This window comes from Chelonia mydas, chromosome 20 (assembly GCF_015237465.2).
Source record: "Chelonia mydas isolate rCheMyd1 chromosome 20, rCheMyd1.pri.v2, whole genome shotgun sequence".
In the NCBI taxonomy this organism is placed as follows: Eukaryota; Metazoa; Chordata; order Testudines; family Cheloniidae; genus Chelonia; species Chelonia mydas.
In genome coordinates this window covers 2,273,365-2,288,307 of record NC_051260.2, presented here as the reverse complement: position 1 = coordinate 2,288,307, position 14,943 = coordinate 2,273,365, and the positions used below count along the sequence as shown (strand labels likewise).

Genomic DNA, 14,943 nt, shown 5'->3' with positions numbered 1-14,943 from the left:
GGCAGCAGGCCGGTGCTCAGACCACTGGCTAGGGGATCTCCCACCATCACCTCTGTCCTGTCTCACCTGAAAGGCAACCCAGCAGCCGCTAGCCCCCTCCTGAGCCCCCCGCCCCACAGCACCGCCTAGCCCCATCCTGGGCCATGGGGGTCAGCCCTGACGCCAAGGGGGCAGCGCCCCCAACTGATCCCGCTCCTTGCTAAACAGAGCCCCCTAGCGCCGATTCACCGTGCACACCCCCCCCCGGGGTTTTCCTTCCAGCCCCGGCCCAGCCCAACCCTGCTTCTTCCCACAGCCAAGGCGGATTTGACCTTGGAGCAGCCTCTGCCCCAAACCGTTCACCTGCTTCCGTCCCATCAGCGGGCCGGGAAGCGCTCGTAAACCTGCCTAGGAGCCGATAAGGGGATTGATTACCCATCCCGCCGTCCCATTGGCCAGGAGCACCCATAAAGCGCCCGTCGGCCCCTGGACTTTCACCCCACCAGCCCCTGGGAGGGCACAGGTCAGAGGCGTGTTCTCGGAGGGCTCAGGGGCTGGGGGCAGGATACAGAGGGCGGCAACAGGAGCTCACTGGCTCACACTCAGCTCCACGATGCTGGGGACCCCCCCTCCCCGGCAGTTTACGACTGGTACCATCACGGCCCCCGCCTTGGCACCCAGGTCAAGCACCATGAACGGGGCACGGAGAGCGAATGCCCTGCTGGTGAACCCCTCTGAGAAAGGCCCCCCCAAAAGAATGATGCTCCACCCTGACTCCACACCCATGTCCCCCCAAAAGCAGAGCCTTGACCCCCAAAATCAGAGACACCAAGGAATGGCACTAGGGACTTGGCTGTTGCTATCATGTGGAAGGCGCCCAGACACCCCGGTGATGGGCAGCAGCCTAACCCTAGAATAGGTAAGTGGGGGCTGGTGCGCGTGAGCTGCTGGTCCTGCAGATAAACACGTGACCTCAGCCTCGGGGGGCATCGTCCCAGCACTGAGCTCACCCCAGAGCGGGTCTGACCCAGAGGGAAGCCCTGAGCGCTCAGGTTGTTTGGGATCCCCTGGTGCTTTGGGTAAGAGCAGGGGGATCAGCCCAGCCGAAGTCCAACACGGGGGATGCATTCACCTACCCGACATCCCCCCTGCAACCTCTGGGGCTGATTGCATCTCCCTCCAGAGCAACTGGTCCTGGCCACTGCCTGGAGACGGGGACGCCGGACAAGGCGGCCCACTGCTCTGATCCCCCACAGCGTTATTGTGAGCAGCTCCCGCCAGCCACCCCAGAAGTGGCTGCATTTTGCCAGCATGGGGGGAAAGCTCTGTGGGGCATTGGCAGGGCGGGATGCGTCACCTGGAGCCTGCAACAGATTCTCTCCTCCCCCCTGCGAATCTGAACAGTGGCCAAGGATGAGCTCACCGTGTTTATGCGGAGAGTAGGTGCAGCCAGCACCATACACGCCCCCGCCCCCTGCCAGCGTGTCCCCGCCCTGCCCTGGGGCGCCAGCTCGAGAGAGGCTGGGGCAGCTCCACGGGCATCTCCGCCAGCGTCAGACGCGGCTTGCGCAACGTTATCCGTTCACTCGGCAGTGGGCTGAGAACTGCCCAACTCGCGTCAGGCGCCGCCACCGGGGGCGGCGGGAGAGCCCCAGGCCAGCCCCGCGGGGCCGGCTGACTCACCCGTGAGCTGGTTGAACCCCACCTGGCGGAGGGCGTGCGAGCCGTTGGTGTGGTAGTTGAGAAGCACGAAGAGGGCGTATTTGTCCTCGTAGAGCTGGGTCCCCCGGATGACGCGCAGGTTCCCCAGGGGCAGGTACGTGAAGACGTTCATGGCGATGAGGACGTAGCCCGTCACTTCCCGGATGGTCTGGAGAGCCGCGGAAGAAAGCGCTGTCAGTCCCCACTGCACCCAGACCTTCCAAGCTCCCTCGCCCGGCGTCAGCACGGCCAGGGCCTTCCAAACGCAGCATGCCCCTGCCCAGCCGCGGGACGCCAGGATGGACGGAGAGCAGGTGTATTCACAGAGCAGGGAGAGAGTCCCCCGCACGCACACGGGGACGCACGCACACGGGGGCACACGCACACGGGGGCACACGCACACGGGGGCACACGCACATGGGGGGACACGCACACGGGGGCACACGCCTCCAGCATATTTGTGCAACCTGCAATGCCCCCCTTCACACCGCAGCCAGCCCTGGTCAGCTTCTCTCTCCAGTTCTCCTGAGCTACCAGCCAGGAAAGAGACTCTCTGGGCTCTGCCAGCTTAAGGCCTTGTCCCCGCCCGGGGGGTGTTGGGGCCGGCACCAAATTATTATGAATTGCTGTGACTGATCCGAATGAATGTGGCAAGCATGAGTCTGGTACGGCTTGGTAGGTCTGAACTTGCGAGAGGATTCTGGGAGCCGGGTTCTCTTAGCATTAGATCAATGAGGAGAACAATGACTGGAAGTGCTGAAACTGCACTGGAATTAATGGTTGAAAACGGCTCCATCAGCCTGATTGGTTTCAACATCGAACTTTGGAATATATCAGCAGGGGACCAGCTCACAAAGTAAAGAAAACGTAATATCATGCAATCAGTGGGCTTGGCGCACGCTAACGTGGGTCAAAATGGCCACTCTGGATGGCATCATGCTGAAAGCTGAAGTGAATAATTGATGGGAGAGTAAACGTGGATTGCGCTTTAGCTGGTGTCTGTTCTACAGCCCCCCCCCCTTTCCAAAATATTAATTGAAAAAACTAGTAATACACGCCCACAAGTTCTGGAGCATGTGGCTCCTTTGAGAACAAAACGGTACAAATGCGAAGCAAAGTAAATTAGTGAAGTTAGTTCCCCAATTAGCACGTGAAGGCATTGTAAGACAGAGGGCTCGGGGAAACTTCGAGGGACATTGGCGGGATTCTAGAACCAAAGGGCTCAGGGTGACCAGACCCTGCTTCAGGGGACCCTTGACAGACCAAGTACCTGCGAGGAGGAAGAAGAGAAAAAAGTAAAGTCTCCCTCTAGGACTGGTAGCTCGGCCTGCTTTGTTTGCCACTCAGGATATTGTTTAAGGCCAACATAGTTACTGAGAGTTGATGCTTGAGAAGCCGAGGCGTGGGGGAAAGATGTGTGCTGTGCAACCTTAACGGCTTGCGTGATTCTTCCCCATATAAGTGACGGTGCATTAAGCACATTGGGCTCCGAATTCTCACTGGTACCAGTAGCATCTGCCCAGCATCTGCCCAGATCCATTTCAAAAGGGTTTTTTACACCAATGCAGCTCACCCCCATCCCCCCGGAGCAGACAAGGCCCAGAGGCTCCAAGAATTCACCTGTTTTCCTGTTCTGGGGCCCAGCTCTGTGGGTTGAGGGGGGGGTTTCAATACAAGGGGACGGAGACGAAGCGCTTTGGGGCTGGCGGGTGTCCCAGAAGCTCCGGGTCTCTGCACTCCGAACCTAGCTGATGCTGGCGCTGCCCCCTCTGCCCCACCCCCCCGTGTCCTCAGGAACAGCGGTCAAACCGCCAGGGCCTTGGAAGTCCCTAAGTTCACGCCCGCGTGATCCCCGTGCCCGGGCGACAGCCTCCACCTGAGAGGATTTGCACATGTATCCCTGCTTGCACACACGCGTGTCCGGATGTTTGCACTTGCCCGTGTGCTCTTCCAATCCCACGGCACACAGGTGGCCCCAACCCGGCCTGATTGCTCCCAGGGCAGTTTGGAGTCTGAACCCCCGGCTCCCACCAGTGGGGACTAGCTCTGGGCTGCAAGGGGGCTGGGGCACCGCTGTGCTAAGCCAGATTCACCACGGCAGTGACCCCGGAGGCATGTCCCCAAGCCGCAGGGCAGCACAAGAGAACGGGCTGGAGCCCAGCTCTGCCTTTTGTGCCCCTGCACCCCACGCTGACGCTCCCTGGCCCCGGAGCTCCCAGATTCCCCGCCCTCCCTCCCGGCCCCCTGCACGGCGCAGCACGGGGCAGGGGGCGGCACGCCTGCTCCCGCCCGGTCCCGTGCTGCCAGCCGGGCATGTCAGAGCAGGTCACTAGCTGGCAAGGGAAAGCAGGCCGAGTGAGTAAAGATTCCCACCTGGCAGGCAGACGGGATGGGAGGGAGGAGGGAGCAAAGCACCCTTTCCTCCACAGCACCCCCTTCTCCACCCGGCCGTGCCTGTCCCCCATCGCCAGGCGGCACAGCCCCCCGCCCTCACCTGCAGGAAGGACAGGTTCTGGCTGTGGTCGATCAGCACAATCTCCAGGTTGCCCATGACGATCTCGCAGTTGTTGTACATCTTGTGCAGCGTCTGGTACTGGTGCTGGGCATCGCCCGTCACGCTCAGCCCGTTCAGGGTCCCCGCACACACTGCAACGAGGAACGCGCGGACGTGAGAGCCACGGAAGGGTTAATCACACACTTGCCTCCCACCCCGCCTGCGGGGACCCTCCGGGCAGCTCCCTAGGGGGGAAACACTGTTGCAACGGCCATTCTCTTCAGCACCAGGCCTGGCTGCTCAATCTCACACCAGGACAGAAAGCAGTCGGGGGGGGGGCTGGCTGGGCTGCTCTTTCCCCCTCCATTTCACTGGGTGCCCCCAACCCTCCTTCCCTGGCTGCCTTCCAGTGGATACTCCCAGCCAGGCCCTTTCTGGGCCTTTGCCAACCAACCCAGGGACTCAGCCCCACCCTCCTGCAGGTAAACAAATGAGGAGCCATTCCCCTCCCCCTCACAGCACCAGAAAAGCTCCATTGTGACACCAGCCGGGGGAGGCCGCGCTTGGGATGTGGCCAGGGGGCAGCTGATGCCAGCAGGCAGCGGGGGCTAGGGGGCACCTCAGCCAAGCGGGTGATGGACCCGATCCTGCCTCGCCGTGGGGCCAAGGCCCACGGGCTGCCTCCCGCGACGGCTCCCACGCTCCCGGCCCTGTGCCAGGCCATCTGCCCCCGGCCTCTGCCACCCACCGTCCTTCCCGGGCACTGCTCAGGCGGACGGAGCACGGGGAGGGCACCAGCCTTGGCATCCAGGACACCTGGGTTCACTTGCCAGGGCGGCCACAGACAGGGGGCGCGTCCGTGGGCGCCTCTCTGGGCCCGACCTCCCCTGCTGTGCGGTGGGCTCAAACGCAGGCCCCTCACCCCTGGGTCCCGGCTACAGAGGGGCGAGATCGGCGCCTCCCAAATCCCGCGAGCTTTCCCCACCCCCCGGGGGTGCCGAACCGGCCCGGGCGCTTCTTGTGCAAGGGAGCAAACAACCAACCCGCCCCGCGCGCCCCCAGGGCTGGGCGCTGCCGGCCGGCGTCATGCAGCTCGAGCAGCCCTGGCTGGGGGCACCCGGCCCGAGTCAGAGACACCCCGGAGCCCGGCCGCGGCCTCCAGCCCGGGCCTGGGTGCTGGGCTCTGCTCCCAGCACGGGCAGGGCAGCGGGGCCAGTGGTTAGAGCCAGAGCTGGGAGCCGCGTCCAGCTCTTGGCGGGGACAGAATCGAAAGGAAGCCCGGGCACCCCCGTTCCCTCCATTTTATTGTGGGTTCATTACAACACCCCCACAACTCCCTGCCCCCCTTCCTCTCTCCTCCCCTCCCCCCCAAGCCTCTGCCCCTCACCCCCCACGCCCTGCCCTCCCCACCACCCCTCCTCCCCACCCCATCTCCTGCCCCCCTTTCTCTCTCCACCCCACCCCCATCACTGCCCCCCAACCCCCTCAGCCTCCCCCCGCCCAGCTGAACTTTCCATCATCTCTGACAGTCCCTGCAAAGGTCAGATGCCACCTCCCCCCCTGCCTCCCCCCCAAGTACAGAAGAATCGGCCCTTTGGGCTGGGGGCCGGGCGGCCCTGCCAGCTCCAGGGAGGGGGCGGGGGACGCACAGGGGCTCCATTGTGCCCGGCCCGGCAGGATGCAGCCGCCTTGCAGATTTGGGGCGTATCTGCTCCCCAGGCTCCGAGGGGCCCTTTGTGCGGCCAAGGGAAAGGGGGGGGGAAGGGCCCCAGGCATGTTCTGCCTTTACAATAGGGGGATTATCCGTGGGGAGGGGAGCACCGCCCACCAGGAACAGCTCCAGCCATCAGCTCCTAGGGGGGCTGCCCCCTTATATCCGATTCCCAGAGCCCCCGAGCCCCCTGGGGGGGTGATCCCTGCCCACTTTGCCCCTCCCAGGGGGGTGATCCCTGCCCCCCCTTCTGTTTACAGTGTGGGGGCATCCCTGCTCCTCCCCAACCCCCAGAGATTCCTGCCCCTGCACCTGGGGGGGGAGGAGTCAGGAGAAATGCCCCCCCCGGGCATGTGGCCAGCCACTGGGGGCAGATCCTGCCAAAACCTTTGTGCTTCTGCTGCCCCCCAGCGCAACCCCACCACAGAGCACCACCAAAGCTCCACGGCACCCCAAATAGCCCCCTAAACCCCACCCTAGAGCCCTCCAGACAGCCCCCCCAGTCCCATTCCTGGCAAATGCCCCCCTACACCCCAAGCACCACCCCCAATCCCCCTCCAACAGCCCCCCACTATTCCACACTCCTGCTCACCCCCCCTCTATCCCCACAGGCCGGGGCAGTGCCCGCCAGCTCAGCAATGGGGGGGCTACAAGAGCCCCCGCCCCCCCACCAGGTCCAGTGGCATTCGGAGCCAGGCTCAGGCAAGGAGCCGCTCCCCCCATCACCCCCCCCCAGCCCAGGTCCAGACAGGAGGCTCCAGGCCAGGGTACAGGCCCATCAGCCAGACAGCACCCGGCCCTTCCTGCCCGATAAAGGCTGGGGGAGTCGTTCGGGGGACGCTCCTGGCTTCCCCGGCCAGCCCAGCCCCCCCCGCCCCCCGAGTCCTTCCTGCTGGCCCAGTCCAAGGCCGGTACCAAGGGGCCAGACGAGACTCAGGCAGCCTGTGTTAAATAGGGTCTTTGTCTCCGGGCTGAGATAAGGGCCCCCCTTCCCGGCCCCCCCAGCTGCCAGGAGAGGCGTGCTTCAGCACAGAGGGCTGGCACCAGAGGAGGTGGATAGAGCGGGACCCCCCCAGGGGGCTGGGGGAGACAGGGGTGGGGCGGATGCCCCGGTGATGCCTGCGGCTCAGGAGGAGCATCCGAGAACAGCCCCCCACTCCTCCTCTTGGCCCCCCCATACGCCCCCTGCCCCCTTGTCACAGGCGTGAGCAGCTTGGGGAATGGGGCCCCGGGCCTTTCCCCTCTAGGGGGCGCCGGCTCCCATCCGGCCCCAGGGTGGGGGGATGACTGGCTCACGGGGGCGGGGAATGGGGCCTTTCCCCTCTAGGGGGCGCCAGCTCCCATCCGGCCCCAGGGTGGGGGGCTGACTGGCTCACGGGGGCAGGGAATGGGGCCTTTCCCCTCTAGGGGGCACCAGCTCCCATCCGGCCCCAGGGTGGGGGGCTGACTGGCTCACGGGGGCAGGGAATGGGGCACGGGGCCTTTCCCCTCTGGGGGGCGCCGGCTCCCATCCGGCCCCAGGGATCTGGCTTGCTCAGGGGGGGCAGGGAATGGAACCTTTCGTCGCTGTGGGGTGGGAGTCGGGTGCAGATGGGGCAGGAAGGGCGAGAGCCCCAGCTGCTGCCCCACCCCCCAGGCATGGCTGGTGTTTTAACCCTTTGTACTCTGCTGCCCTGAGGGGCTCCAGGGATTTTTTAGCCCTTTGCTGGATTCCCCTCCAGGCTGTTCTGTCTCCCCCAATAGCCCCCCCGCCCCCCCGCCTCACCGGGCAGGGAGGACGCCAGACAAATGCAAGCCCCACTCCCCCGCGGCGGGGCCCAGGGGAAGAAAGCGCCTTTAACTCGGTTCTGATGACCCCAGCTCGGAGCTGGGGGGCGGGGGGGTAGACAGGGGGCCCACCCCCCAATGGGAGCGGGGGATGGGCCGTGGTGACTGACAGGCGGCAGCCGCCCCCCACCCCGGGCAGCTGGGCGGTGGGCGTTTAAAAAAAGATTCCCAGCCGCGTGCCGGGGGGGTCGCGGGGGCGCGGAGCCTGGCCCCTGGGTGGGGGAGGGAGCCCGGCCAGCCAGCCAGACTGGGGGACACCGCGGGGAGCGGCCAGCCCCAGACAGAGAGACCCCCCCCCAGGGACAGACAGACAGGCCTTGCCTTGCAGGTTCAGTCCCCCAGGGCCTGGGCACCCCACTGCCCCCCATTAAAGGGGTCTCCTGTGTCTAGCGCAGGCTGCAGCTCCTCAGCTAGGCAGTGGGGTAAGGAAGGGCCCCGTTACCTGCCCCCCCTCAGGACCCATCAAACCTCTGACCCCTCCCCCCCCTGCAGCTTTCCTTCGAGTGCAGCCCCCCGGCCACCCCTCAATCCTGGGCTGGGCCATGCCTCACTCCCAGCCCCACACCACTCCAAGGGGGCAGGCAAGGGGGGCCTGACACACACACAGTGTCCTCCCCACCATGATGCAGAGTGAATGGAGGGATCTGGACCCTGCGGGAGGCCATTCAGGGGATGCCAGAAACATTCCCTCCCCATCACACAGAAATGGGGTGGGGTGGGCCAGCTCCAGCACACGTGGCCTGCAGGACACCAGCCAGAGAGAGAGCCTGGTGGGGGTGGGGAGCCAGGACTCCTGGGTTCTGTCCCCAGCTCTGGGAGGGCAGTGGGGTCAAATGGTTAGATCGGGGAGGCTGAGCGCTGGGACTCCTGGGTTCTGTCCCCAGTTCTGCGGCAGATTCACCGCTTGACCTCACTTTATCAATTCCCTGGAATCCACAAACCTCCCCACCCCCCAATCTCCACTTTAAACTGCTCCAAGCAGCCACCACCGTCTCCCCGCCAGCCCCGAAAGGCCCAAGGATAACAGAGGCTGAGACCCCATCACCCATCTGGGCCCCCCCGAGCCCGGCCAGTCGGGCCCCAACAATCCACGAAACCGCAGTGTTGTTTGACTCGGCCCTGGAAAGTAGCTCCCCCCGCGACCCCAGCCCTGGGCTCCCCCCAGCTCTGCCGATGCCCCTCACTCCTGACCCGCAGCCTCCCCGACCCTATTTCAGCCTTTGCCCTCCCGCGAGCAGAGATGGAGACTCGAGCTGAACGTTTGTGATCTGACAATGTAGAGAAAACCTGCCCGCCCGGAGCCCGCTAGGGCACCCACACAAAGTCCATTGGCCACGCGGGTTCAGGTGCTCCAGCCAGGCCGGGTGCCCCCATGCACACGGATTGGGGGCTCTGGCAGCTGTTTTCAGTCTAACCCGGCTCTGGGCCCGATCCAGCAGAGAGATCAGGGTCCGGGGAGCTTGGCTCAGCCCCAGAGACGCTGCTCCTGGGGGCTGGGAACAGAGGTGCTTTCACTCGAAATAAAAGCGAGAGCCAGCGAAGCTGCTAAATCATTAACTGGACACATAAAGGGACGGAGTCTCCTTCACGTACCCAGCCAGGCCCGGCCCTCGGCTGCAGGGGCTCCTTGAGCTGCCTCCCTAGGCAGAGTCATCAGCCCCCCTAGGGGGAGAGTAACCCCCTGACTCCCCGAGAGCCCCCAAACCCTCGGTAGGCGCACGCATCTGGGCATCCCCGAGTGCCCGGCGGCTCCCACCGCTTTTCCCGCAGAGGCTGAACACCCCGGAAACTTCCAGCCCTGAGCCTACTGACCGTCGCCACCCCCACAATGCTGAGGGGGAAACTGAGGCACAGCGGGGTGCAGGGAATCGCCAAAGGGCTTGTGTGTCGGGTCAGCAGCAGCGCTAGGAAAAGAACCCAGGAGTCCTGACTCCCAGCCCCTCTGCTCTAACCCCCTAGGCCCCAATCCCCTCCCAGAATTGCGAAAGGAGCCAGGAGTCCGAGTCCCCAATCCCCTTTCTCCCCTGGCCACTGGACAACGGCCCAAAAGGAAGAGCGCCAACCTCCCTGCTCAGGTCTCAGCAGGACGAGAAACTAGCAAGACGAGAAAAGCAAAGGCCGGGGAGCAGCCCAGCAGAGGAGTTATTTTTAACACGTCAGTGTCCCTTGAACGTTTTACAAAGCGTGAGCTGCAGCTTCCCGTCCATCGTCCCGGGGGTGTCCTGGGCCCCGACTGGCTGAGGGGGGATTAGAGCTGGGGTGGGGGGAGGGTCAATCGAAGCAAACTGTCCCCCATCCCTGCTTCTGGGCCAGGCAGTGCAACTCCACGCAGGGGACTCCGGGGTGGGAAGCCTGCGGGGGCACCCAGGTCACTTCCATGGTGCGTCGCACGCCGTGAAATTGACACCTCCCTTCTGGCCCGCGGGTGGGAGCAGAGGTGGCAGCCAAGCACTGGGGATCAAACCGGGCAGGGTGGAGAAGACAGTGGGCGAGGAGACCTGGGGCAGGACATCCAGAGTCGGGATTCAGGCCACTGGCATGCAAATGGCCCGGAGAGGGTTCCTGGTGGGAAGCGGAGGATGGCAGCGAAGGGGGGGGCTGCTGCCTTTGATTGACAGGCAGCTGGGTTCACACAGGGTGGGGCTGGCAGGAAAATTCCTGCAGCTAGGGCCTGATCCAGGACTCCCCTTGCACCCAACGGGCCTGCAGCCGAGGGCAGGGTCCCCCAAGGTCCCCCCAGCACAGGGCGAGCTCAGGCCATGGGCACGTCCTTGGTTTCTTTCCGTCTCCAGCCTGGCAGGTGCAGGGGAGCCGGGGAGGGGCTAACGGGAGAGAAGCCGAGCCCTTGGCTTCTCCGCTCTCGGGGCTGGGGCCTGACTCCTGTTGTCTGGGCAGCGCCAGGCCTGTCGGGACACACGTAACAATCAACGGGGCAGGGACTTAACGTCTTGTTGTGGGGGCGGGGGTCACTGAGCTCTAGCAACTTCCCCTTTGATCACATTCCCCCCCCCAAACCAGGAGCATTCGGGTCGTCACACGTTCGATCTTCGTCTGAATTGCCCTGGCCTGGCGCTGCCCAGCATCAGAGCCTGGCCCTGGGCTGGGTGGACCTGGGTTCCGATCCAGCCTGGCAAGTCCTCTGCTGGTGGGAGTTCTGGGGCGGGGACTTTGTTCCAAACTCCAAGTGGGGGGTGGACCCCCTCCAGAGGTCGGCGGCTCTGGCTGACCCTCCACCCCCGCTGGCCGGGCTGTGTCTCCGAACGGTCCCTCGAACCCAGCCAGCAGCAGAGCAGAGAACCCGTGTCAACGTGCCCGGGGTGGCGGGTGAGAGCTCGAGCTGCCGTGTGTTATCAGCGAGCTGCACATGCTGGGAACGCACCGAGCCAGCCCCACGGCAGCTGAAGCCTGCAGCCGATGCCCAGAGAGCCCCAGAGCAGCTGGGCGTGCAGGGGGTTCGCAGGGAGCCCCGGGGTGAGCACGGGGGGAAGAAGTGAGGCTGGATACTAGGAAGTAAATGACCGCGCAGGTGAAATATCCTGGCGTGGGGAGTTGTGTCTGATGGGGGCTGTGGGCTCCGTGGAACAAGGACCACCATGACCCACCAGGCAGTAGCCAAGGGATTGTGCAGACAAGGGACTGTGAGCCCCTGGCATTTTCACCACCAGGTTGTATAGATGCCCTTGAGCTGGGTGGGCAGCTCCTGCTACTGCCCCCACCAGAGCCCCCTCTGGTGAGGGTGTGGCGGGGGGAGTATCAGGAGGAAGCTGTGGGAGGGAGGGGGCAGCCAGCAAAGACTTCCACTAAGAGGGGAAACTGAGGCAGATCAGGGGGACATGACTGGCAGAGAGGCAGTAGCAGAGGTGGAAATAGAATCTAGGAGTCCTGGCTCCCAGCCCCCCCTGCTCTAACCACTAGATCCCACTGCCCTCCCAGAGCCAGGAAGAGAACCCAGGAGTCCTGGTCCCCCAGCCAGCAGTGGTGCTGTCACAGGGGGTTGGGGCTGAGTTGCCGACAGCCCTGGGCAGCCAGGCTGGGGGTCCCAACCCTGTGCCCCCTTCATTTCCACGGCTGTCATGGCTACACAATGGGGCGCCTTTATCCGCTCACCCCGCCTGGGCGTGGGGCTGGCTTTTCATTCCCAGGCTCCGGCCCATTAGGGGCTTTTGAAAAAAATCTTGCTTGTCAGAGCAGCTACCAGCGAGGAACAAAAGAGCTACAGAGGGAAACACCATGTCCTGGCCCCAGATAAAGCCCGGGTGCTCGGCGGGAGGGGATGGGGGGAGCTCCCGGCCTGGGCTCTGAGTCGCACGCAGGAGCTGCAGAAGCTGAACGAAAACCAGATAAAGGCGAGGAAAAAAGAGAGAGAGAGAGATCGGGAGCTAGGCCTGGCTCTGCGACCCAGCTGAGCCCAAACACCCACACAGCCCGACACACCCACCGCTCAGCCAGATGGTTGCCCGACAAACTCAACACACGTGAGATCCAGATCGGACAAATCCCCTGCAGCACCTGACCGGGGTTCTGCCCCTGTCCCACAGAACAGGGCCCCCACTCCATCTCCTGCCTCCTTCGCCCCTGGGCAGGAGCCCTGGGCTCATTACCGCCACTCTCCTGCCTCAGTTTCCCTATGTGTGAAACTGTTTCCTGCCTGCCTTGCCTATGCCAACTGGAAGCTCCTTGGGGCAGGGACCATCTCATACTGTGGGTCTGGCAGCGCCCGGCACGTTGGGGCACCAATCTCAGCTGGATCCCCTAGGCCCTACTTTAACACCCATAATAAATTAGAAATAATTTCCTGGTGCAAATGGGACATTTACAGAACAGAGGCAGGCTGGGTCTTAGCTACCTTTGAAATCCACCTGGAGAGGATCCACGGGGAGAGAACCCACACGCAGCCCGGGTGTTTGCCCTGCAATTAGTCACCTCTCTGGCCACCTGTCTTGCTGTTTTCCTTGCTGGGCTTCAAAACAACGGCTGGGCGTTCACTTCCTTCCAGGAGAGCTTTTGGACTCTGCCTCTGAGCCGAAAGGCGAGACTGGAGGGGTTGAGTCATAAAGGACCCACGAAGGAACTCAAGGTGGCATAAGGAAAGCCAGGGAACTTGCCAGGTGCCAGGAGACCAACTGCTTGGGACGGTTAACGGCAGAGCCCGAAGAGTATTAACCCCACGGTGCTACGGAGGACGACCCTGCCCTGCAGCAGATCCACCCCGCTAGGCAATCAGCCACGGCCGCTGCTCTGTAACTGTACAGACACCACCCGGACAGTCAGAGCCCCCAGAGGCCCCATGGTGCTGGGCCCTGGACAGACACTGGGCAGAGAGCTGGAGGGACTGGCCCTGGGTCCATACGGAGACTGTGCCTGCTGGAAATGGGGAAGAGTCAACATGGTTTTTGTCAAGGGAAATCATGCTTCACCCATCTACTAGAATTCTTTGCGGGGGCCAACAAGCATGTGGACAAGGGGGATCCAGTGGATGTAGTGTGCTTAGATTTTCAGAAAGCCTTTGACCACGGCCCTCACCAAAGGCTCTTGAGAAGAGTGAGCAGTCGTGGGATAAGAGGGAAGGTTCTCTCATGGATCAGTAACTGGTTAAAACAGTGGTTCTCAAAGTCAGTCTGCTGCTTGTGCAGGGAAAGCCCCTGGCGCGCTGGACCGGTTTGTCTACCTGCCGCGTCCGCAGGTTCGGCCGATCGCGGCTCCCACTGGCCGCGGTTCACTGCTGCAGGCCAATGGGGGCTGCGGGAAGCGGCGTGGGCCAAGGGACGAGTTGGCTGCCCTTCCCGCAGCCCTCATTGGCCTGGAGCAGCGAACCGCGGCCAGTGGGAGCCGCGATCGGCCGAACCTGCGGACGCGGCAGGTAAACAAACCGGTCCAGCGCGCCAGGGGCTTTCCCTGAACAAGCGGTGGACCAGCTTTGAGAACCACTTGGTTAAAGGATAGGAAACAAAGGGTAAGAATAAATGGTCGTTTTCAGACTGGAGAGAGGTAAATAGTGGTGTCCCCCAGGGGTCTGCACTGGGCCCAGGACGATTCAACATATTCATAAACGATCTGGAAAAAGGGGTAAACAGTGAGGTGGCAAAATTTGCAGATGATACAAAACTACTCAAGACAGTTACATCCCAGGCAGACTGCGAAGAGCTACAAAGGGATCTCTCAGAACTGGGTGATGGGGCCACAAAATGGCAGATGAAATTCAATGTTGATAAATGCAAAGTAATGCACATTGGAAAACATCATCCCAGCTCTACACATACAATGATGGGTCTAAATTAGCTGTCACCACTCAAGAAGGAGATCTTGGCGTCAGTGTGGAGAGTTCTCTGAAAACATCCACTCCATGCGCAGCGGCCGTCAGAAAAGCGAAAAGAACGCTGGGAATCATTCGGAAAGGGACAGATAATAAGACAGGAAATAGCCTATTGCCTCTCTGTAAATCCATAGGATGCCCACACCCTGAATACTGCATGCAGATGTGGTCGCCCCATCTCAAAAGAGATATATTGGAATTGGAAAAGGTTCAGAAAAGGGCAACAAAAGGGGTCTGGAACGACTGCCGTATGAGGAGAGATTAATAAGACTGGGACTTTTCAGCTTGGAAAAGAGATGACTAAGGGGAGATAGGATAGAGGGCTATAAAATCACGAGGAGCGTGGAGAAAGTCAATAAGGAAGTGTTATTTACTCCTTCTCGTAACACAAGAACTAGGGGTCACCCAATGAAATTAACAGGCAGCAGGTTTAAAACAAACACAAGGAAGTATTTCTTCACACAGCGCACAGTCAAGCTGTAAACTCCTTGCCAGAGGATGTTGTGAAGTCCAAGACCATAACAGGGTTCAAAAAAGAACTAGATAAGTTCAATGGCTATTAGCCAGGATGGGCAGGGATCGTGACCCTAGCCTCCGTTTGCCAGAAGCTGGGAATGGGGATGGATCACTTGAGGAGTCCCTGTTCTGTTCATTCCCTCTGGGGCCCCTGGCATTGGCCACTGCTGGCAGACAGGACACTGGGCTAGATGGACCTTTGGTCTGACCCAGCCTGGCCGTTCTCATGTTCCAAGTCTCCGGAGTCGCAGCCCGGCACTTTAACCATGGACCATCTTTCCTCTCCGTTTCCAGCTCGGTCATGCCACTTATTCCATCCGCGATGTGCTTGGAGCAGCTCTAGGAAACAGCCCGTCCTCACGTCATCCACGGCCACTGCTCCGGCAGCTCCCCGGCTCGGTC

At 62.4% G+C, this 14,943-nt stretch overlaps 1 protein-coding gene across 1 annotated transcript in view; it reads right to left on the bottom strand.

Annotated features, from left to right (window-relative positions):
- The window catches only part of ERBB3 (erb-b2 receptor tyrosine kinase 3), a 40,016-nt gene that overhangs the window by 21,146 nt on the left and 3,927 nt on the right, over window positions 1-14,943 (bottom strand). Inside the window, exons 2-3 of the mRNA XM_037883941.2 lie at window positions 4,175-4,326; window positions 1,663-1,849 (exon numbers count right to left, since the gene is read on the bottom strand). Coding sequence (XP_037739869.1) covers window positions 1,663-1,849; window positions 4,175-4,326 — 339 coding nt within the window. The remainder of the gene's footprint in view (window positions 1-1,662; window positions 1,850-4,174; window positions 4,327-14,943) is intronic.